Raw genomic sequence first — 24,362 nt, 5'->3', positions numbered from 1 at the left:
TGTATGACCTTAGACATGAGACTTAGCTTCTCTGAGCTTCAACCTCCTCATCTCCAGAATGGGGCTCAGCCAGCTTCACAGATCAGGCTGAGAGGATTAAGGAAGCATCTTATGCTGAAGGCTTAGCACAATGCCTGCTACCTAGTAGGGGCCCGATAAGTAGTGTCTCTAATTATGATCTAATCAAGCAGTGCTTGCCCCGGGCAGCCCCTGTTTAAGGGTTTTACATAGATTGTCATTTAACCCTCATATCTCTATTTCACAGATGAGGAAACTGGAATCTAAGATCACACTGGAATTTACAGACGAAGAAACTGGAATCTGAGATCTCACAGTAGTGAATGGTAAATATTCAAACCCAGGTAAACAGGCTCCAGAGTCCCAACTCCCAACCCTCTGTACACAGCCCTTCCGAGGAGATGACGCTGATCTTCATGGGTGTTGCCCTGGCAAGCTGACCTCTCAAACCCCCAGGGTTCCTTCAGTCCGAGTGGAGAGCAGGGAAGGTCGTGGGACATAGCCGAGAGGGAAGGGCAGGATGATGGCTGGAGAATCCGCATCAGGGCTGAATCCCAATATCCCAGCTGGAACGGGCGCTGAAACCAGGCAGGGCGCCCCAGCCCCCTCAAGGGGAATCGAGAGGGGAGGAGGGGGCAAGTCCACGATGCTGAGACTGGCGGCCAGAGCACCGCCCCCAGGAGCGGAGGGAGGGGTGGCGGGGCTGGGGGGTGCCCAGCTGCCATCCCCGCCGCTTCCTGGCCCCTACTCGCTGGCGCCCAAGTGGGAAGCCAGCAGCTGCCCGCTCCCTCCTCCCCACATCCCCGCTACCTTCCCAGTTCCCGAAGCGAAGCGCAGGCTGCGAGCCAGCCGGGCCGAGCCCACAACTTTGCAGCCTCGGGCAGGGCGAGAGCCGGCGTCCGGGGCTCCTCTTGTCGGCGACCAGAGCTCGGTGAGTTGATTTCCTCACCCCTCTGCGACGGCGGCAGTGCGGCGGCGGCGGCGCGGGGGGCGGCTTCCCGTGCGTCCGGGAGGCAGTGGCCGAGAAGCCCGCGGCCGCCGGCGCTGCCGGTCTTTCCAAGGCTCCGGCTGTGCCGCCCTCTGCCGCGGGCGAGGCGGGCGCCAGGGCTGAACGGACAGCTCCCTACACCCCGGGGCCCCACGGGCGGTCTCTGCTGTCCTTTCTCCCGCGCAGGGCCAGGGCTGAGGCTGCCTGCCGAGCGCCCCTCACTCCCCTAGCCCCTGTCCTTCGCCGCCTTCCCAGCGCTGCGGCGCATCTGGCTGCTCCCGCGCCCCCCTGGCGACCGGCGCCGGGAAGGCACTTGCTTCGCCGGAGCCCCAGGCCGAGGGCTCTCTGGGGTGGGCAGCACCGCCGCAGCCCCCGGCGGCGCAGGACTGGGGGCGGTGCCCAGCCCCCGGCGACCACCCTCAGGCATGCACTGCGCTGCGCCCCAGCGGCAGGGAGAGGCCCACGCTCTCCGCGGAGGCTGCGGGTTCCCGGGGGGCGCTGGGACCTGCAAAGGGGATTCCAAGGTGACCAGTCGACCCGTGCGGACGGGACAGCCTGGACGGAGGCCCCGTGGCATCCACCCATCCTAGGTGCAACCGCCTTCCCAGAACTTTTCTCGCGCCTCCGGCTGGCCGATTCCTTAGCCCCTGGAAAAGTTCTCTCGGGCGCACGGAATCCTATTTCTCGGTGGTTTCCGAAGCTGGCCAGGAACCCCGGCTGTGAGGCGTGGGGTGGGATGGGGACGTGGCGAGGGCTGAGCACGGCGGCGGGGTCGATCCCAGGAAAGGCTGGCCAAGCATCCACTCGTGCGCCCAGGGCGGGCTTGTCGGCATGGAAAGGATTTCGGCGCCATGAGGGTTGTTTGGGTTTCTCTCAGCAGGAGGGCGGGAGGCGGGCGCGAAGGGGGGATTTTAATTTCGCCTCAAATGAAAACGCTCTTCGCAAAGAAATAGCCGGGGCAGCCAGCGTTGGAGGGATGTGCTGGCCAGGACCCGCTGACACAGGTATTCTGGCTGCGCCCCCACCTCACCCGGTGCCCTAGAGCGAGTGTGAGTGTATCGATTGTTTCAATTGATTTTTTTAAAGCTAGGTAGCAGAGGCTGCGTGTCTGTACATGCAGATATATACATACACAAATACAGATACTCAAGCGCACACAGATTACACGTACAGAGTCACAGACAAGGACACACACACACACATCGTGGTCCCTCACGCACACATACCTCCAAAGAGCCTTGGGTAACCTGGTGAGGTCCCTGAGTGCTGCCCAAGATGTGTGGGCGGGTGGGGGCGCAGGGACGGAGAAAGGGGGGTGTGAAGCAGGATTTCCAGCAGGTCAAGTGCCGCTGATTCTCCTGCCCCCGACCCCAAATCCTTCCCTTTCTCCTCCTAGGGAGGTCTGAACCAGAAATCCCAAACCTGGGCTTGTTTCCACAGCCACAGAGGGGAGGAGTCCTATCCCCCGGTGCCCCCAACCCTCACAACTCCTATAGACTGCAAACGAGTCCCTCCCTCCTGTGCCAGACTCTGCCGCGCCAAGGCGCCGAGCTCGCTCAAAACCCCAGGCAACACTCACCCCCAGGTAGGGCCTAGACCCGAGGCCGCTGCGGGCTTGGGTCTCTGGCCTGCCTGATCCGGGGTTAGGGAACTGGGGAGGGGAAATCCGCGGGACAGGGGGTTGGGGGCGTGGGGTCGCGTGCAGTGCCCCAGACGCGCGGCACGGAGGAGCGGGCGAGGGCGCCCCCTGGACGCCGTAGTCAGTCAGTCCTCTTCTCACCCCGGGCCCCGCAGGAATGTAATCGAGGATGCTGGCCCTGCGGCTGCTCAACGTGGTGGCCCCCGCCTACTTCTTGTGCATCTCCCTGGTGACCTTCGTGCTGCAGCTCTTCCTCTTCCTGCCCAGCATGCGCGAGGACCCCGCGGCCGCCCGGCTCTTCTCGCCCGCCCTGCTCCACGGGGCGCTCTTCCTATTCCTCTCGGCCAACGCCCTGGGCAATTACGTCCTTGTCATCCAGAACTCCCCAGACGACCTGGGGGCCTGCCAGGGGGCCTCGGCCAGGAAGACTCCATGCCCCTCACCTAGCACCCACTTCTGCCGAGTGTGCGCCAGAGTCACCCTGAGGCACGACCATCACTGTTTCTTCACCGGCAACTGCATCGGCAGCAGGAACATGCGCAACTTCGTCCTGTTCTGCCTCTACACCTCCCTGGCCTGCCTATACTCCATGGTGGCCGGCGTGGCCTACATCTCCGCTGTCCTTTCCATCTCCTTCGCCCACCCCTTGGCCTTCCTCACGCTCCTGCCCACCTCCATCAGCCAGTTCTTCTCCGGTGAGTGGGCCTTGGCGGGCAGGTTGGGCTCTACACAAAGACCTCCCACCCCGAAAGGTTGCCAGGCCCCAAACCCCAACCCCAAAAGTTGCCAGATTTAGCAAATAAAAATACAGACCGTCCCGCTAAATTAAAATTTCAGATAAACAACTCATAATTTTTTAGTATAATTAAGTCCCAGATATTGTATGAGATACACTGAGAAAGTTTGCTATTGGCTATCTGAAATGCAAATTAAGCGGACATGCTGTATTTTATTGGTAACATCCCCCCTTGCCCCCATCATCCTCATCCATCATGCTGTCCATATGCTCACAGAGTTGTGGCATCCAGGTAATACACCTGCTCTGTGCCAGGCAGGACTAGGTGCTGGCCATTCCTCCATGTAGCCCCATGAGGTACAACCATGCTATGACATTCCTCTGCCTGGTCCCCAGTTCTGCTTACATGTCACCCAAGGACTCTGCTCTCCAGAGGTCTCACCAACCAATTGCGGTAATATTGAACTTGTTGCCAGCCCAGCCCAGCAGGAGGCTAAGCTCTGTCCTCCTGCCTATTACGTTTGACCTCACCAGCCTGTTTTCCAGCCTGCTGATGGCTCAGAGCAGAGGGAACTTGGGTGGGAGAGGCAGGTTTTTTTTGTTTTGTTTTGTTTTTTTAAGACAGAGTCTCACTCCATCACCCAGGCTGAAGCGCAGTGGTGAAAGCGATCTCTGCTTACTGTAACCTCTACCTCCCAGGTTCAAGTGATTCTCTTGCCTCAACCTCCCGAGTAGCTGGGATTACAGGTGCGTGCCACCACGCCACACTAATTTTTGTATTTTTAGTAGAGATGGTGTTTTACTGTGTTGGCCAGGTGGGCCTTGAACTCTTGACCTAAAGTGATCCGCCCACCTCGGCCTCCGAAAGTGCTGGGATTACAGATGTGAGCCACTGCGCCTGGCTGAGGACTGCACTTTAACTAGTATGCACCAAGGACCACTACCTGATACCTGGCCCTAGAAGGACTCAGCTCCTGGTGGCAGTTCTTACCACTTTATTTGGCCTTGAGACTGGCTCCTACTGCGTTTCCTTCCACTTCCTCCCTACCCTGGCCTTTGACTCTGAATGGCTTAGCTTCCACAATCAGTAGTGTCTACGTGCTTGAGCGTGCATGTATAGCATTGCTATCTCCATTTCTCAGATGATGAAACCAAGGCTCAGACGGGACTAAGTGGCTTGTCCAGTGTCTTCCTGCTACTGAGTGGCAGTCTCTGGTCTGCCTCTCAGGTCCTTAATCCACGGCTCTTCTGCAGTGGCTCAGGGAATAGAACATGCTTCCTCACCTGTTGGCCTTCTAGGAGCAAAGAAAGACAGGGGGCAGCTACTTCCTCTGAAAGCCCAAGATTGTTTTGAGGTGCCTGGGCTGAACATTCATAAAAATTCTGCTCTACTCTGGGGGAAGCCATCATTTCAGTCTTTGTGGTGGCTACAGCCCAGTTCTTCCCAGGCATAGAACTATCATGCCATTTGGCAGTGGGAACACAGAGATACAGGGGGGACCCAGCTACGGGGGCTGCCTTCAGGGCTGGTGGCTGAGCTGGGTCCAGAACTCACAGCTTTCAGGCCTTCTGGATCCCAGCACTGGCACAGGAGGCTGCCGGGACCAAAATAACCAGGACGGGGGAGGGTGGGTGGGTGGGCTAGTGGGTGGAGTGTGAGCACAGGCAGGTGGAGGGATGAAGAGAGCCAACAAGCCTGCTTATACTTTCTTTTCCAAGTAGTTTCGCCAACCGTAAAAATGGATGGTTCCAGAAGGAAGACCTTGAAATGGTTTGATTTGAGATAAATCTGGGCTTGAGGCCTGTCCATATGTGCTAGGTTTGATCTGATGGGAGAACAGAGCCAGTGAGTGCCCACCTTGGGGCCCAGACTCCTGTGCCAGCATGAGTTCCAGTGTCTTTCACTTTCTCACCATATCCACTGGAAATAGGTGACCAAGACTTCTTACCTCCAACTCTCCTATCTCATCCTTTGTGACCTTTCATCTTTCCTCCTGACGACCTTCCTTCTTTCCCTCCCATGACATACACCCCACCTGTTTGGCTTTCCCTTTCCCATTCCTCTTGTTCCCCAACCCTCAATCCGAACAGCTGGTAGCACCCTCTCTCATCTGCACAGGATGACAGGTGGACAGAAAAGAGTAAGAAGCATGGGTTGTTTAATAGAAATTGAGTTCAAGATCAGCCTGGGCAAGATGGTGAGACTCCGTTGCTACAAAAATAAAAAATAAATAAATACACTAGCCAGGCATAGTGGCATGTGCCTGTTTTCCCAGCTTCTCAGGAGGCTGAGGTGAGAGAATTGCTTGAGCCCAAGAGTTTGAGGCTGCAGTGAGCTATGATCATGCCACTGCACTCTATCCAGCCTGGGCTACAGAGCAAGACCCTGTCTCAAGAAAAAAGAAAGAAAGAAATTGAGCTGTCCCCAACTGTGGTACAGATCTGAGTCAGATCTGTCACCAGAGCATGGATGGCTGTGAGTTTGGGCCTTGAGAGCTAAAAGTGGGAGGGGTCTTCTAGTGTGTAGGTGGCGGCCAACCACAGGCCCTCAGCTGATCCAGAGAGGAAGGCGGCTAGCTAGTTAGGTTTCAGAAGTTACCCTTTCTTTTGGCTTTGTGGGACCAGTACAGGTTGCTGTGTCACCTCTCTGAACCTTATTCTTATCTGGGAAATGGAGATGCCACCATCTGACCTGTATCTTGGCATTTGGGTAAGTACACCAGCATGATGGGTGCTACCAGAAAGTCCAGTAAGAGGGAAAGGGGACTAATGTTCATTGAGCACCTATTATGTACCACCCACTATGCATGTCACATTTCACCCATTCCTCATGACAAGTCCATATTATCATGTCCATTTTTAAGGCTCAGAAACCAAAGACTCAGCAAGGTTAAGTTGCACCAACACCACACAGCTGGTATGATTCCAAACCAAGATTTGGAGTTGGGGCTTCTAGCCTCCAAAGCTCATACTCTTTCCACCCACCATACTGCCTCTTGGGGGCTGCCTCTCTGAAGCTGCTTCTCGAATGAGCCACTTTGGGAGGGAGGCAGCTACTTGTCCTTGGATGTATTAAAAAGTATGCTGGGTGATTATTTGTCAAAGGTGTTATAGATGCTTGTTGGGAGGAAGGGGCAGGGGAGATTGACTGATGTGTCCTTTTAGGCTCATTAGGAAAATTCTGTGATTTTTAAAAAGAGGCAGAACTATTATTAAATAGTCAAGAGGAGCTGAAGCAGCCAGGCTAGGTAACTTCAAACACTTTTAGAGAAAGCAGGTCCCCAGAATAGCCTTTTGTAGCTGCTGCATGGGGCCAAGAAAAGGCCGCAAGTTCTTTTTCTCATGCCTTGATTTAGTGCCAGGAAAAAACCCTGTGGGAAATGGCTTCCATCCACCCAGGCTTGTTCCTGGGGCAGTGTTGCAAGGCAGGCCCAAGCTTGACAGCTCTGATGTTCTCACATCCCAGCTCGAGGGCCATCTTTGCCTGTCAGCATTCCTCATGCCAAAGGGCACCATGGACCTGGGATCCTCCATCCCCCACATGGCTGCCCAAGCTAATCTGTGCCGACATGGAAGAAGTGGGTCAGGGGATGGCACAGCCCAATGTGAGCCCTGTCCCACTGCTGCCCCTGTGCCAGTGGAGAGGCTGCTCTAAATGGCAGCTGGGCCTATCTGTCCCCAGCTTTGTAAAAAAAAAAAAAAAAATACAGCTATCCAAGCTCCTAGGGATGAGGACAAGAGGAGGCTGCTAATGAGAGGATCTAAATCAGATCCACATCCTCCCTGGCTGCTGAGTCCACCACTGCTCATACTGGACAAGTGTTGAAAGCCCAGTTGACAGGGCTTTGGAAATTGGAGGTTGGAGAGACTTGGGAAGAGGTGGGCGGGGGCAAGAGAAGGCTAGGGAAAGGGCAAAATATGGTTGAGATTTTCAGGGGCAGAATACGTTGTAAGGTGGAGTCCTTAGAGGAGGTGCCCCCACCCCACCAGAGGAGGTGATAGGGTTGCCCTACAGGGAACCAAAGGCTAAGGAATACTTTCGAATTAACTCCAGGGTCCAGTGCCCTGGCTGCTGGGTAGGTCAAGGTAAGTGTCTTTGCCACAGCTGCCAAAGTTGCAGCCCAGCCAGGACTCTAAGCCCTGAAAAGGAGAAGGAAAAAGCTTGATAGTTTCAGGAGTTGAACTCATTTTGGATGTAGTCTGCTGCTCTGTAAAATGACCCTCTGCTGGGGGCACCGCTCTGAGTGTGAACCGGAATGCTGACCACTCTGTACATCATTTTCTTGAATCATGCAGCTGTATGAAATCGTTAGTATTATTATACCCATTGTACAGATGAACGAGCTGCAACTGAGAGGTTGGGACACTTGTGCCAGTCCACACAGCTGGGAGACTCAAACCTAGCATGGACCAGCCACCCAAACTCTGAGGAAGAGTGTGGGAGCTCTTACTCAGTGGTTATTTCAAACCAGTAATAGGAAGTGCTTGGTTTAGAGGGATGGGATTCTGGGGAGATCCTGCCCCACGACACAGGGCTGATGACCTTGGGGGCCTCTTCTAGCAAGCTTTGATTGACAGAACCAGCTCTGGTGGAATGCTGTGGTGGCCACACTGTCCTCTTGTTAACATTAATGACTGAATTATTCTCTACGTTGGTGTTCTGGGCTGCTCTTGAGACTAAGCTCGTGACTTATTCTTCCCGGCTCTCCATCATGCTGTCATTTTCCTGAGTCCTCTCAACCAGCGTTCCCAGAACAGTAGGGAGAAGGTGCTGTGGTCTAGACAGCTGCCCAGGCACCTGCTCCCTCTTTAGGGTCCCCAGCTCACCCCTCTCTCCTCCTGAGCAAAACCCCTTCACCCTGCTTCCAGCCCAAAAGGAGAAAGCAGAGAGAGACAGGCATCTCCTACTCTACAGAAATGTTATCAGCGGCCAGGTGCTGCCCCAGGAGCTGAGGGCTCTCCTTGCTAAGCTCATCAAACTTAGCTCTCTTCTCCGCCAGGTCTCCAGTCTTCCCCTCTTGCCTCAGGTGCCATCCGCGCCAAGAAAAAGTTAGGGCAGCTGGTTCTTCCTTCCTCTCCCTCACTGCAGCTGCAGCGCTGAGGTTGCTACAAAATGTAGCGTCAATCTCATTAATCTCCCTCCCTCCCGGTGGAAAGCCTGCCTAGATCGCGGTTCTGCAGGTGGCCTGGGTGTAAAGCGGCTCTGGTGTTTCCCCTCCCCCTGCCCTGCAGGAGCTGTCCTGGGTTCTGAAATGTTCGTCATCCTCATGCTCTACCTCTGGTTCGCCATCGGCCTGGCCTGCGCCGGCTTCTGCTGCCACCAGCTGCTGTTGATCCTCCGCGGGCAGACCCGCCACCAGGTGCGGAAGGGGGTGGCAGTGAGGGCCCGGCCCTGGCGCAAGAACTTACAAGAGGTCTTCGGAAAGAGGTGGCTGCTGGGCCTGCTGGTCCCCATGTTCAATGTCGGAAGTGAGAGCTCCAAGCAGCAGGATAAGTAGTAGACACTCCCGTCATTTATCTCTCTGTCTCTGTCTTGACTCCTCCTGAGCATAAAACTATGGCAGCCTTGTCTCCACCCATGACTCACTACAACCTTGTGCTGGTAAGGTCCTAGCATCTTCCCCTCGCCTTCCACCCATGAGAACAGCGTGGGCTGGTGGATCATGACAAGGAGGAAAAATGTCCCCCCAGGCATTTCTAGGCTCCTCACGAGCCAGCCAGGTGGCTGCTAGCTGTTAGGCTGCCTCTGCTTTCTTTCCGTCCCCTTGGGATCCCTGCTTTCCCCTCTTCCTGGCTCATCCATTCTCCACCATGTCTCATTCATCACTGCTGTCTGCTAGAGCCCTTCCTCTCAGCCCCCATGTTGGGAGAGGGGAGTGGATTCTTGCTGCTGGTATGAGACTCCCTGGGACCTAGAGGCTGGCAAATGTTTAAAATCACCACGTGTAAGAGGCAGCCAAGTCAGCTCTGCCAACTGCTAGGGGAGTTGGGAAAGAGTGGGTGTGTGTCCGCATCCCCTCTGTAGGAAAAAGAACTCAGTAGCTTGCTGCTCCCTCACCACCCCCCACCAGGTTCAAGACCCTTTTTCTGGGAGACAGCAATCAATGGCCTGCTTTTTCCAAATGTTATTCCCTGTCCACCCTGCCCCATCTGGCCGGCCCAGCCCAGTCCAGGACCTGGCTGGATGCTTCCTCTCCCTGGAACTCTTCCAGCCTTTCTACTTGATCTCCAGCCCCCAGGTCTTTGCCAGATGATGGAAAGGCAAGGAAGAAGGGACAGGGAAAGATAATTACTGATAAATGAAGGGGATATTCGACTGTATAACCATATGGAAGTGTGTGTGTGTGCGTGTGTATGACAGAGAGAGAGAGAGAGAGAGAGAGAGAGAGAGAGAGAGAGAGAGAGATGGGTGGTGGTGAGAAGTGTTGTTAGAAACATATAGGAATAATGCCTAGGGGAAAGGGAGAAGTGAGAGGGACAATTGGGTTCATTTATGCCCTATACAAAGGGCATTCCAGCAGCTGAAACTGTTCAATGTTTGAATGGCTGCCTGTGAAGGTAGTGAGTGCCCCATCACTGGAGGTATTCCAGCAGAGTCTAGGCAGTCATCTGCCAGGCATGCTGTGGAAGGGATTTCTGTACAGGGTCATTCTAGGTGAGCTTACACATTCCTTCCAACCCCAAGGTTCTGGTGTCCTGGTTGTGATTGCTGGACCCAGAGGCAAGATCTGCAGAGATGCCTGTGAGATATTTGCTTTCCTAGAGGGGAGTGTGGGCATGGGAAGGGTCTGAAAATCAGGACCCAACCCAGCCACTGAAGAGAGAGTCTCTGCAGAGACAGGGCTACCAGGGTGGTTGAGGGGACTGGCATTTGAGGACAGGGAGATGGAGCAGTGTCATTGTCAGTGGCAGGGCGTGGGGGGCAGTGGTGAGCTAAGGCTGAGGAGTGGAGATGACCAGAATATAAGGGTGCAATTCCCAGACCATCCCTGTGCATCTGACTGACTCCGGTGGAGGCACTGCTGTGTGTTTTCTGAAACCCATTGGACCAGACCCCTGGGGCATATAAGGGAGTAGGGACAACACAAGTGCCCCCTCCTGACTGGGTCCCAAAGCCAATATGACATCCATGCAGGCAGCAGTGCTGAATCCATGCCCTGCAATGTCCAACCGCCAACTGCAGTGACCCACTGATAGCTGCACAACAGCCTGGGTTCTTGAGCAGAGATTGGGAGGACTTTACTGTGGTTCTGCCTTCATACCCCCTAGAGAGCTAATGTAGTATTGGCTCCACCTGCTCACATTTCTCCCTCCCATACTCATTCCTTCATTCATCCATCCTACGTATATTTATTGAGTGCCAACTACGTTCCCAGCCTCTTCCAGGCACTGGCAATGCAGTGATGAACAGGATGACAAGATTCATGCCATCAGGGGCACCTTGTCACTGCCGTCTGTGCACGGATTCACACCCCCTGCAAAATGGTCACTCTGCCATCTTGGTGGTTGGTGGGGCAGGTCATTTGGAAATAAAGAATGTGATAGAGACGGCTGAAGAGGGGAAGCCTAGGCTGCCTCAATGGAGGAGTCGCTGGGGGCATTTTCACCCACAATTCTGGCCATACTTAAGCAATGGGAGGGAGAGGGAGGAGGGGAAGATCTGGGCAATTTTGGCCTTGACTCTTTTCTGGCTCCAGAGCTCAAGCTTAGAAGCCAGCCCTGCTATTTCCAGCCTCCTGAAGGCTCAGCACGGTGAGGCCTGACATCCTGGGGAAGGGCAACAGGGAGACCTACAGGATGTTGGCTGCTTGCAGACTGGTCAATGGGGGATGACGGTGGGGAGGTTGCCAGATGTGAGACTTGAGTAGCATTTGTACACATGGCCCTGTATTGTCCTTGAAGAACATCAATAAAATATATGGTTTTAAATTGGATTTGATATGATTGTATGGGCACTATTGGTAGCAGGGCTGGACTGTACTGATGCAGCCATACTAGCTATTCAAATATTTAAAATACGTATTGAAAATACTAAGAAATTCTTACAACTAAGAAAGTTGGTAAACAACCATGGCTCAGATTCTCTGAGTATCCTATCCCTTCTGCCCCTGCTTCTCCGTGGGGACCCTTCATTCACTCCACAATCCAGCAACTAAAGTGATCATGCCTGGCACATGCATGGGGCCCCCCAGCCCTGCTGCAGCCCTCAGTCAGAGTCCATTGTGATATGTCAGGGCTGGGCTGTATGGTGCTGAATATGTATCACCTCTGGTTGGTAACCAGAGGTTTCAGTGCTGGGGTCCATGGACCCACAGGGACCAGAGATGGAATATCTTACCTAGGAACTTCCCTTTTCCTCCTTCTCCTTCCGCTCTTTCTCCTCCTCTCCCTCTCCTCCCCATATCAGAAGACAGGTGAGGAAAAGAGTGAAGAGAGTCCCTCTGCTACTCCTCCACAGACAGAGCCAACTGCTCCTAGGGATCAATCAGGCCCCCTGCCCTCTCAGGCCCTGCAACATCTGGAGGTCTCAGGCTTCCCAGCCCTGGGGACAGTTGGGAGGGTGTTGAGCCTTTCAGGCAGTGGGCCCTGAGCAGACGAATGAGCAAGGCCTCTGATTCGTCCTAAAGACACAAGGCCTGGACTGAGGAAGGATACAACTGCAAAGAGCTGTTGCAGAACCCTCAGCCTAGCCGAGTGTCATGATGGTGTATGTTCCCTGAACACATGCCAACAGGCGAACAGCTTTGCTGCAGGAGCTGGGTGAATGGAGCTGTGGTGAATCCTCAGCACATTCTAGAACATGGGCTGCCTACACTCCACAGGGTAGGCACCACACTTGCCTTGGTCACTGTCATATCCTTGATGCGTAGCAGGGGCTAGGCACACAGTAGGTGCTCAATGAATATTGCCTGAATGGTGCAGATTTAGCGCTGACATGCTTACTCCACATCTCTTATTCCCATGCTGGACCCAGGACTGCACTTTGCACATTGTGGGGCTAGAAAATAGATGAGACCACTCTCTCTTTGAGGAGTTCCCATTCTGGCAGAGGTTTCTGGGAGTGCTCAGAGGAGGGAGAGAGCACATTCTGCTGCTAGGTCTGGCCTTTCCATGATACGGGGCCTGGAAAGATGGATGAGATTTCAGCAGGCAAAGAGGGACAGGGAGGGCTTTCCAGGGACAGAGAACAGGCCTGAGCCTTGGGGTATAAGGGATATCACAAAGAGGCAGAGGAGGTTAAGGCTGAGAGTAGGGACCCAAGCAGAGGGCTCTGAATGCCAAGCTAAGGGACCTGGAGGGCATTTGACAGGCAATAGGGAACCACTGAAAGTTCTGAGCAAGGGAGCAGCATGATCAGAGGTAGATTTCAGAAAGCGCAGCCTTGGAGGATAGACTGGAAGTGGGAGAAACTGGAGGTTGAGGGACCTGGTAAGAGGCATGTACTATATCTCAGTGAGATGTAACCGGGATCCGGGTGGGGATAGTGGTTGTGGGATGGTAAAGAGGGGAAAGATATCAGAGGCACTTCACAGACATGGAGCATGAGTAGGGGGATGCTAGGGAGGGGGCCCAAGATGGCCCTGAAGGTGAAAACGGGGTGATTGTTAGGAGGATTGGGGGGGAAAAGATTGTGACACTGGGGTTCAGGGCCATCTCATGCACTAGCCTCTGTTGTTGGCCCATCAGATGGCAGTTGATGGTGTCATTCTTAACTAACCACTCTGCGTCCATGGAGGAAGGGGTTCAGGGACATCTGCCAGTCATTCTTTACAGCACAGCTCTCTGACTCCCACAGCAGGGGTAGAATCATCTGTCAGTGCCAATAGAGATCATGGGTCCTCAGGCCCATGTGCTGGAGTGAGATGCTTTCCGTCCAGAAAGTGGGTACACTCTGCTTTGACCCATGCCCTACTGTCAGATTAGGCAAGGCAGGAACTGCCTCACTCTAAGCTCCAGGAACCCAAGGAGTTTTGGAAAGACGACAAACTTGAGGAGACTTCAACCCAGGTCCCCCTCCACTGTAACAAGTCAGTCCTTAGGTCCCAGGGACCATCTGTTAGCCAGTCTTTCTCCTTAGGAAGATGACTGTCCTTGTTACTGTCCATGCATTTGGTCCTCCAAATATTGTGGCTTTTGTCTGTACCCAGTGTCCTCCAACTGGCCTCATTGATCATGAGATTCCCCCTCATCTCCCTCCTGCATGCCCTCAGCATGCCCTCGGGGATGCTTGGGAAGCAGCCCCTCCTGCCAGGAAGAAAAGGAAGGATGGGCAGGGAGAGAGGAGGCATTTCTCCTAACTTATCTGAGACACGTTAAAGATGAGGCAGAACCTTGGGCCTGCTCACCAGCCACAGTGAGCCTGCTGGTGGGGGCGGGAGGTGTCTGGGAGTAGCTCGGTTGCTCCTGGTGTTGGCCTCTGCTTCTGCTCTCATTCCCCTCTCTATTCATGGTACTGGCCCAGCTCCTCCACTCATTCTTCAAAAACATTCATCGATGCTGACTCTATGCTAGGCCTGATGCCAAGAACCAGGAATGCAAAGATGAAAGAGACCCAGTACCTGATCTCAGGGAGCTCACTAGGAAGAGAACAAATTGCAGATGGTTGTGATTCAGTGGCATGAAAGTGCCGATGGGAGGACAGGGTGCTACAGAAGCCTGGAGGAGAGCACTTACTTGACCAGGGCGGACCTGAAGGCTTCCCAGAAAAGGCAACATCTGGGTCATGCAGGATGAATAGGAGGGGGCCAGGCAGAAAAGCAGGGCTGTGGGTGGGAGTGGAGGTAGAAGGGACTATACAGCGGCAGAGATACCAGGTGATTTCTGGGAATTGCAAGTCTGCATTTAGGAATGGTGGGATGTGAGCACATACCTGCAGCCACAACTGCAGGTTTGTCCTCAGGCCACACTCCCCATGGACCCTGCCTCCTTCCTCTGATCACTTCTTAGAAAACCCTAACTCACACCAGCTCATGGTGTCCCGTTTGGATGAGTCAAGCATGAACTGATGTCTAGTTTTTCTAAAGGATCCGCAAGTCTCCAGGTTGGCGATCGAAGGTAAGAGGGTTAAGTTCATTTTCCAGAGAATCAGCCCAAAGATGCTAGAGCTCACCTGGGAACATCAGAGATTCCTAGTCTTCTCTGGGCCCAAAGAGGGGTCTCTGGGGGCTCCCCATCACTCTTGCCTTCCTGCACAGCCTCAGCAAATGGCATTGGAAGGACACCATTCCTAGCAAGATGGCTTCCAGGATTTACAATAGAACTGGAAAGGCTGGAACCCTGAGATGTAAGCAGTGACCTTTTGTTATGTACAGTGCCCCATCTGGACTAGCAAGGCAGCTCTCTGCGTGGACCTCTGCACCCCGGTGGGCACCTCCCCACATCCTGTAATCTGGTGGCCCCAGCATGCCTCCTCCTTTAGCCTAGGCCCCTCCTAGCCCCTCCTCCACATCGCACTTCTCCATAGGACCTTTCTTCAATTGGTCCAGCCCCCTGGAAACCTTCTATTTCAAACTCCCACTACTGTTGGCAGCTCTCTGTCACTCTTACTCACTCTCTCCTGTAGGTTTTGTCTCCTAACTACTGCATGCCCTTGGAAAGCAGAAATGGAGATGGTGGAATCCTTTAGTTTCCCCCTGTCCCTAGCATGGTGTAGGACACTAACATTGTTGATACAGTCATTCTACTACTGGTAACAATGACCAAGATTTGCTGAGCCTTCCCTACATGCCAGGTGCTTGTCCTGTACACACTTTATCTGTATTAACTCATGTATTCCTCATAGCAATCCTACAAGGTATGTTTTATTATAACCCTGATGTTTCAGGTAAAAAAATAAATAAATAAAGGCACAGAGAGGTTGTGTAATTTGCCCAAAGCCTGAAGCTAGTAAGTGGCAGAGCCAGGATTCAAACCCAGGCTGCTTGCTCCAAGGTCTATTTAACACGGCATTAGACTGCCTTTCCATTGTGGAATATTACAGACACACAATACATTCCCTGCTGAAAATTAACAAGGAGCCAAGTTTCTACTCATTCATTTATTGATCTGTTCATTCAACATGTTTATTGAGCACCTACTATGTAATAGGCACGGGTGGATACAGAGAAAGGAAGTAGGCTCAGCTTGTGCCTTGCAGAGCTAACAGTCAACTGCTTATGGTGACTTTGCCGGGAAAATGGGGGTCCCTAGATCTTTCCCAGCTAAGGATTATGGGCAGATTGCCCTGGATGAAAATACTTCTTCCAGGGCAGAGCATCGGTGGAGGTGACTGTCTGAGGACAGTCAGGGCTGAGGCTCAAGGATGATACCTAGTCAGGGAAAACACCCAAGCTCTTTCTAGATGGCAGTCCTACCAGGCAGTGTTGGGGTACCTGCAGGAGGGAATCAGACCCTGGCAGAGGGCCAAGCACAGCCCAGCACACTTCTACCCCCATCCTTGCAGACCAGGACATGGAGCCACCAAAGACTCTAAAATGAAAGTAGGGTGTGAGGAGAAAAACACCTGCAGAGCCTGTCTATGACAGAGGAAAAACTCTCCAGAGAGGGCAACAGACAGCTACTGAAGTGGGGTTGCATGTGAGGGTACCCGCATGGAAGGCCAAAAAGCTGTGTAGGAGGGGACCAGGGGGCTGACCTGGAACTCAGAGAGGAGCAGAGCTGGCGCTGAGGCCTTCCAAAGAGGCAGTCCTCTGTGAGGGCTTCTCCCCAGCCTTCCTGTCCCCAAATACCCCTTTCTGGCTGGCTTGTGATGCCTGAAATTCCCCTACCATGAATATGTCCTTCAAAATAGTATTTTGGCTCCCCAGGCCCTTTGTTTCAAATTCTGGGAGGTATTTGCCACCAAATACCTTGAAATGAGGCTGCCTTCTTTTTCTGATTGACAGCTGCGATGTGGCCAGAAGCTGTCTGAAGGGGTGATTTTAGGTAGAGGGGAGGGGAGAGTGGTGCCCAAGGTGTGAGGTACTCTGTGGGGAAGGAGGCCCTGCGGGATGTGGTGACCCTGGGCAGGGCAGGCCAGGCCAGAGGGGCAAGGACTGAGGTGACTGGGGTGCAGGACTGAGCAGGACTGCTCCCAAGTCCTCAGTCAGTAAGTGGCATCCTGGAAAGATCACACTGTGAACCCGGAGTACCCAGTGGTTCCGAATCCCTGCGTGACCCTGGGCGGGTCACTGCCCTCCGTGAACACTGGACTGGCTCTTAGACTTGGCGAGGATTGCACACACCTGGCCCTCAATGGGGCACATGCCTTTTAGTTTGCCACAGACTCCCCCCACCATTGCCCAACCCAGAGCCACCCCACACTCTACCCTTGGCTATCTGGCCCCTGAAGTCTTTGAGTTTGTGACCCCTGAAAGCCAAGCTTCAAGAGGGCTCAGTTTTAGTTCCGACTGTGCCCTGGATGGGCTGCGTGACCTTCCACAAGCCCCTGGGCCCCATTCCGCAAACCTTTCACCCAGCGTGCGGTGTGGGGAGATGGTGGTGGGAAGTGGGAATACGACTGAACAGCTGGAAAGACAGGGGAGGGGAACTGACACGAATTGGATGCCCCGAGCAGCAGAGGTCACCAGCAGCAGGAGAAGGACGGTTCTTGCGTTTGCTCAAAGACCTCAAGGATTGCTGTCTTGTTCCAGGTGGAAAGAGAGGGAGGAGACCTGGGGAAGGAAGCCAGGAGGCGCAGCTAAGGGGCAGCGCGGCCCCTCCACCTGACGCGCCGGCCGCCGAGGCCAAAAATTCCCTCGCAGGTGCCGGGTAATTAATAAACAGACTAGCAGGGGCGGGGGGCGACGGCTCGCCGGAGAAAGGATTTAATTAGCAACGCTTTCGGGAGAGAAAATTAAATTACAGGAAGCAGTGGTGCAGGCTGCGGACCACAAAATCCCGAAGCCGATTCCTCAGACCCCTGCGCATGTCGGGACCGCCTTTCCATCGCCCCGGCCGTGGGATGAAGGCAGCGCAGCGTGGGGCGTCTGTCTGGGCTCGGGCTGCGACGCCGTCGCGCGTGGCCTCCCCGGCACCCGCCGGAGCCCGCGGCCGTGGCTCGGGCCCGCCGGGAGGGGGCGCCGTCGGGCCTCCGCGCTCCACTCTCCCGGCGCGCGCGCCCCGCGCTTGGCTGCCAGTGTTGGCTGCGCGGGGACCGCGGGCCGCAGCCAACCTGGGTCTGCCCCGCCTAGCCGGAAAGGGCGAGATCATGGGCCCAGACTCTTGATGCCAGCAGTGGTCTTACTCGAAACTCATCTAAGCGTAAGGAGAGGAGAATCGGCCTGATGAGTGGGCGGCAGGTAGTGCAGGACACTGCAGTCTTGTCCACGGCCCGGGCCCCGCGCATCGCCGCGTCTCCGAGAGCGCGCTCCGAGCCCAGCCCCTCCTGGGAGGTTCTTAGCCCTCACGTGCCACCGCGGTCCAGGGACCCACCTCCTCTCTGTCTCCTGGCGGGTTTTCTATTTGTCACAATAGCGACCATTCCTGAGCTCGCGCTAGAACCAGGCCTGGTGAGTGAGTACTTAGCTTAGGGAAGCCACCAAGCCCTGTGCGGTGTGATTTTTAGCCCTGTTCGGCGGAAGAGGAAAAGGAAACGAGCTCAGAGAGGCTGAGAAAGTCGCCCAGGAACACACAGCTGGGAAGACATTGAAATCCACATCCCATTGGCTTCTGAGCTCTTCCCCAGCAGGGGAGCGCCCGTTTTTCATTCTCAGTCTCTAGCACAGAGCCTCGCACGTGGGTGCTCAGGAAGGATTTGTTGAAGGAACGGCAGATTTTTCCTTGTTTGTCAAAGGGGGTGCTCATAGCTGAGGGGTGTGAGGATTAAATGAGATGGTGTGTGTAAAACACCTGGCTGTGCACTTGGAGCACCGTGAGCAATTAGTAAAAGCTGGTGCCAGTGTTAATGAAACTCGACAGTGCGGGGAAACACTGGGGACTTTGGTAAAATGTAGATTCTGAATCAGCAGGGCCTGTGACTCTGCATTTCTCGTAGGCTCCCAGGTGTTGGCGATACTGCAGATGACAGTTACTTCGCTGTGTGGAACTGGTCCCCACGCCTCCTCACCCCAGCCCCAAGTCCAATCCCCCACAAGGGACCCACTGCAATTATTCCCAGCTTTGTCTGCCTATCTGCAATCCCCTGAGGAGCTTTAGAGAATATCCATGGGGGTGGGGGAAGGCAGGTCTTTTCCCCAGAGTCTGACAGGTCTGGGATGTGACCTGTGCATGTTCAAAGCTCCCTAGAGGATTCTGCTACACAGTCAAGGCTAGAACCGCTATAGGGGAGGTGTCCGAGGAAGGCAGTAAGTGAGCAAAGGTTTGAGGAAGTTCACCTGATGCAGGTGTGGAGGACAGATTGTGCAGGAGCCTGGAGGCTGAGTCACCAGCTAGGAGGCTGGGCCAGCTAGGAGGCTGGATCTGGCTAGGGTAGGGCTGATTCCTCCACAGCTCCCCACCCACCAGCTGTATAACTCTAAAGGAGGGTGAGGCCTGGGACAGGCTGGGGAGAGCTGGAGCGCATGCTTGGCAGGTATTCTGCAGGGTGTGTGCAAAGGAGGGGCTCTGTTCTGGGTGCAGCAGGGTGCCAGAGGTAGGCAGGGAGCTGGGTTGTTTTGCTGGCCACTGCCTGTATGTACAAAGTGGAAGGCTGGCCTTGGACTGAAGCCAGCTCAGAGAGCCCAGTCCTTGTTCTTGGAATGGCACAATTCACTTGCAGTAGCAATCTTATTATTGTTTACTGAGCACCCACCATGTGAGGCCACTGTACTATATACTGTACATTAAGGCACAACAATCTTTCAGAGTTGACAGTAACTTAACAAATGAGGAAGCAAGGTGCAGAGAGGTTATGCAACTTGCTAGGATCACACAGAGACCAGATCAAGATCTAAAGCCATGATATTTCCATCTCACCAAGATGTCTGTACTCCTGCTCTTTCGTTTGGCTAAAACGCTATTCCCCTTCCTCTCTATACCTGTATCAGGTGAACTCCCTTAAAACCCCTCTGCTCACATTACTGCTCTCCTATGTTGTCTCTATGTAACTGAAATAATCTCTAAAAGTTATCTTCTTCATCTCAAATGAAAGGGCTGTTTGTGAATGGCTGACCAGGCACGGACAGCTTATCGAAGCTCTACCCTATGCCAAGGCTGAGATCTCAATCACTACTTAGATCTCAATCATCGTGAGTTCCTCTCAAGGTCTCGGGGAGCTCCTGCAGCTCTGGTCTGTGATTTTCCTTGGGCACCAGGCACAACCTTGCGTCACTACTTTTCCTGTGGGTCATGACTCCTGGCTCAGATGCCTAGTCTCCAAGGCCAGGGACCACATGTATCTTTCTATAGACCCTGGGCCTCAACAAGTGTTTGTTGCAGCCAGAGCCAGGACTAGGGTAAGTCAAGCAAGGGGTCATGTGTATGCTTATGCTGGCGGCAGCTGGGGAAAGCACATGCAGGTGCTGTTGTTGTGGGTGAGCTCAGAAGTCTGAAGGTGGGTCGCTCAACGGGATAATCCGCTGCTGCTAACTCCCTCCTAGTGTGCTTGGGTGTGTTGGGGTGGACTTATAGTTTCATATTAAGGACTCTTGCCCTAATCAAAGGGTGCTAACCCCAAAGGTTATTAAAGCATTATCTTTGAAATGAGTAGGACATATCACCTTGTCTAGGCTTACGCACCCAGCTTTGGATGTTTAAGACCTACAGAGACCAAAACTGTCAAAGGGGCAATTGACTAACTGATTGTCATTGCTACCTCCCACAAGACTAGAAGGAGGGTCCAGGTCTGTTTTAGCCACCATTTTATATCCACAGCTCAGTCAGCAGCTGGGACATAAACGTGTTGAAAATGTGTTTCCTTGAAATAATAATGACAATGCTTTGGTCAGGTAAGCTGCAGGAATCATTAATACTTTCAGAAGAAGGAGAAATGATCGGGTTTTGGAATACAATTTTGGGAGGAAAGATGTGAAAATCTGAGTGACAAGGACCATGTTTTTGAGGATTTTTAAAGGTCCCCAAAGTGGGACCTACCCCAGGGCTGACCTGTGGCCTTGTGTTGACTGGTGCCTGCTCACCTCTGATCCTGTGGGTCCAACAACCTTTTTTTCCCTTGAATTAAATATTTCTGCCATGTTGACTTTTTTTTTTTTTTTAAATCATTCAGTGCATACTGTCCCACATGTCCTGATCCCCATGCAACTGGTGGGGCCAGGAGCCAGTCTTGGCCACGGGCTGAGCAGAAGTGACATTGTCACTGCAGCCCAACCTGACTAGTACAATCAGCAATGTTAGTGATTTACTAGCTAGGAGCTTCACGGCACAATTGATGTTTATAAAATGCTTCAAGAATAAAATCAGCACAGGCTGGAAAGCATGATACTTCTAAATACACCTTGCCAAGACAAGCATCAACTTGGATATCCTTTCAAAAAAATAAAAGGCTTTCACCTTGAAGTTCACTCTCTCGGCCTGTGAGAGCCCAGGGGACCATTATTGAAAACACACAGTCTAAACCATGCCTGTCACTGTTTTGTTGGGCTGTGGGTATCCGGGGCTGTTTGTTGTGACGGTTCACTGCCCTTTCTCTGTGTTTTGCTGAAGTGAAACTCATTTGCATTTCCTGAGCAGCCCAGTGATGAGAGGAGAGGCCCGGAAACCTTGCTGGAGCCCAGAGGGGAATCAGAATGAAATGTTAACCAGCAGGACCACCAGGCTTCTGGGGCCAAGTTTTCCTGCCATTTTTGAAGACAATGCAGGACTCGTTGAGGGTGTGGTGCTCCATTTGTGTGTAACTTCTTTAGGCTTCTTCTCTTCCCCTGACTGGGCAATGTACTCACTTGTGCAAGGGTTGAGTGGAGATGATAATTTCAACCCAGCTCTCTGTAGAGACATGATTATTATGGTTTACCATCTACAAGTGGTGGCAGGTCTTGATTTTTCAGGGCTTCTGGTTTTTCACTCTCACCCTCAAATGAAGGGCAGGCCCCATGCCAAGCACTCCCATCTGTCCACCCAGCAGGCAGGGGCTTTGTGGGCTGTCCCCAGAGAATGGAGGCCTTTGCTCTCTTCTGTTACAAAGACACTTACCAGGATGAACAAACATGCTTCCAAGGCCACTGCAATTTTTGGGATCTAGTGAGTCTGTAGGAAATGTAACGGCAGCTATTTTTACTCTCATGCTCTCCAGCCACTCTGACTGCCTTGCTGGAAGGATAATAATCACGCCACCTGCCAGGGCCCTCACAAGGGCTGGCCGCAGGATCCCACTTTCGGTTTTCATTCTCCTTCATTTTCTAACAGCTTCCGCCCACTCCCTGGGTTAACTTCATACTCTATGGGCCCTTCTTGCTTTTTTGCTCAACTCATCTCCTCCAGCTGCTGTAATTTGAGGCAGGAACCATACAGACTGTTCTTTCAAGCAATTCTGTCTTGCATAACCATCCTTTAGAAAGAGATAGGAAAGCCATGTGTTTTAAGAATAAAGGGGGGCCAGGCACGGTGGCTCACGTCTGTAATCCCAGCACTTTGGGAGGCTGAGGTGGGCGGATCACCTGAGGTTGGGAGTTCGAGACCAGCCTGACCAACATGGAGAAACTCCATCTCTACTAAAAATACAAAATTAGCCGGGCGTGGTGGCACATGCCTGTAATCACAGCTACCCAGGAGGCTGAGGCAGGAGAATCGCTTGAACCCGGGAGGTGGAGGTTGCCATGAGCCGAGATTGCACCATTGCACTCCAGCCTGGGCAACATGAGTGAAACTCCGTCTCAAAAAAAAAAAAAAAGAAAAAAAGTAAAAAGAAAGAAAATAAAGGAAGGATTCTGAGAGGAAAAAACCAAAATGGTCACACATGGACCCACAGAACAGCTCCTTCCAGGAAGCCAGTCAAAGAGTAACCATCCTGGGTTGATATTTTCTCTCCTCTCATTCACTGTAAATGAGATTTTGGTAGAAGACAGTCTTAATTATCCCAAGCAGTCACAACCCTGAAGGGGCTGAATGCCATCACTTGAATTCCATCACTGGGTCTGTGAGCGGCGAGGCTGCCTTGCTCCGTAGAGCAGTTTTAAAACACTTTTGAGACATCGCTTTTTTGCGTTCCACCTTCATCTCAGGATGTCAAGTGCATGGCGAGGATTATGCCCCTCCTCTTTTGATAAAGGAAACTGAGGTAGCAGAGGTAAAGGCTGCAGGAGCTAGGGCACAGTCGTTGTTTTCTTCTGCCTCTTTCTCTCAGGGATTCTGATTGTGCTGTGTCACCCAGGCAGACTTCTCATCTCTAATCTCTCTTCTGGTGTAGACGAAAGGTTGACCCAAAAGGCTTGGACCAGAATAAAGACCTCACAAAGTATCACAGCATCTATGTCATCTCTGACTAGTGACAGTGAAAATAATGTTAAATCAACCCAAGTGGTTCTGTTTTTCGTTTGGCTTTTTTGTGAGACAGGGTTTTTGTCACCCAGACTGGAATGCAGTGGCATGATTTTGATTCACTGCAACCTCCGCCTCCTGGGCTCAAGTGATCCTCCCACCTCAGCCTCCAGAGTAGCTGGGACTACAGGTGTGTGCCACCACACCCAGCTAATTTTTGTATTTTTTATAGAGACAGGGTTTCGCCATGTTGCCCAGGCTGATCTCAAAGTCCTAGGCTCAAGCAATCCATCCACCTCGGCCTCCTGAAGTGCTGGGATTACAGGCATGAGCCACTGCACCCAGCCCCAAATTGTTCCTTAAAACACACGAAGAGGCCGGGCACGGTGGCTCATGCCTGTAATCCCAACACTTTGGGAGGCTGAGGTGGGCGGATCACGGGGTCAGGAGATCAAGACCATCCTGGTTAACACGGTGAAACCCCGTCTCTACTAAAAATACAAAAAAAAAAAATTAGCAGGCATGGTGGTGGGCACCTGTAATCCCGGCTGAGGCAGGAGGCTGTAATCCCGGCTGAGGCAGGAGGCTGTAATCCTGGCTGAGGAGGCTGAGGCAGGAGAATGGTGTGAACCCGGGAGGTAGAGCTCGCAGTGAGCCGAGATAGCACCACTGCACTTCAGCCTGGGCAACAGAGCGAGACTCCGATTCAAAAAAAACAAAAAACAAAAAACGAAGAAACATCATCCCTGGTTGTGCAGAGAGAAGTCTGAAAGGAAATAAGCTAACTGACACTCTCCCAAATACAAAAGTTACCTTCTTCATCTCAAATGAAAGGAAAGGGCTGTTTGCAGATGGCTGACCAGAAAAGGGGATGATCTGATTTAACCCCAAATCATTCCCCTTTTGGGCCAGTAAGAATTCTTTGAGACCAGGTTTTTACATGGGAGGTAGTAAATCCACATTAGCTGCAACAAGATAATCATATGAAAGGCAAAACCAATGCAGACTGGCAAAGAGCTTCTCCCAGAGTTCCATATAAAGAAGTTAAAAATCTGACAGAACACCGTACTATAAAACCATCTTACTGGAGGCCCTCAGAACCTCTTTTCTAAGCACCCCATGTTTTAAAAAATTTAAGCACCTGGGTGCGGTGGCTCACGCCTGTAATCCCAGCACTTTGGGAGGCCGAGGCGGGTGGATCACCCTGCCAAAACTCTCAGGAGTTCAAGACCAGCCTGGCCAACATGGTGAAACCCCGTCTCTACTAAAAATACAAAAACTAGCTGGGCGTGGTGGCACACGCCTATAATCCCAGCTACTTGGGAGGCTGATGCAAGAGAATCGCTTGAACCCAGGAGGCAGAGGTTGCAGTGAGCCGAAATCATGCCATTGCACTCCAGCCTGGACGACAAGAGCAAGACTCCGTTAAAAAAAAAAAATTAATCTATTAATTCTATGGCTCACCTGTAACACAACTATAGATCTTACAAAGGTTAGCACTGCGATTAAACTTCAAGGTAACTAATTCAAATTCTTCATCATTCAGCTGAGAAGGGTGACATCTAGAGAGAGGTTAAGTGACTTATCCAAAGTCACTGAGTCAATGAGTAGTAGATATGACATGTGAATGT

The 24,362-nt window shown here is 52.8% G+C and overlaps 1 protein-coding gene across 5 annotated transcripts; it reads left to right on the top strand.

Moving 5' to 3' along the window:
- The first annotated feature begins 264 nt into the window (after positions 1–264).
- Positions 265–11,315, top strand: ZDHHC22 (zDHHC palmitoyltransferase 22). 5 transcript variants are annotated; one of them, XM_055361063.2, is made up of 3 exons: positions 265–344; positions 2,801–3,340; positions 8,614–11,315. In XM_055361063.2, exons 2-3 carry the CDS (start codon positions 2,815–2,817, stop codon positions 8,877–8,879), a joined length of 792 nt encoding a protein of 263 aa, XP_055217038.1. In that variant the 5' UTR covers positions 265–344; positions 2,801–2,814; the 3' UTR covers positions 8,880–11,315. The 5 variants fall into 5 exon arrangements, with proteins under 5 accessions (XP_055217038.1, XP_030857458.1, XP_055217039.1 ...); XM_031001598.3 differs by lacking the exon at positions 265–344 and adding an exon at positions 742–949; XM_055361064.2 differs by lacking the exon at positions 265–344 and adding an exon at positions 1,518–1,596.
- Positions 11,316–24,362: the final 13,047 nt, after the last annotated feature.

Source organism: Gorilla gorilla, chromosome 15 (genome assembly GCF_029281585.2).
Source record: "Gorilla gorilla gorilla isolate KB3781 chromosome 15, NHGRI_mGorGor1-v2.1_pri, whole genome shotgun sequence".
Lineage (NCBI taxonomy): Eukaryota > Metazoa > Chordata > Mammalia > Primates > Hominidae > Gorilla > Gorilla gorilla.
Note: the sequence above shows the minus strand (reverse complement) of the source record. Positions and strands in the feature narration are given on the sequence as shown.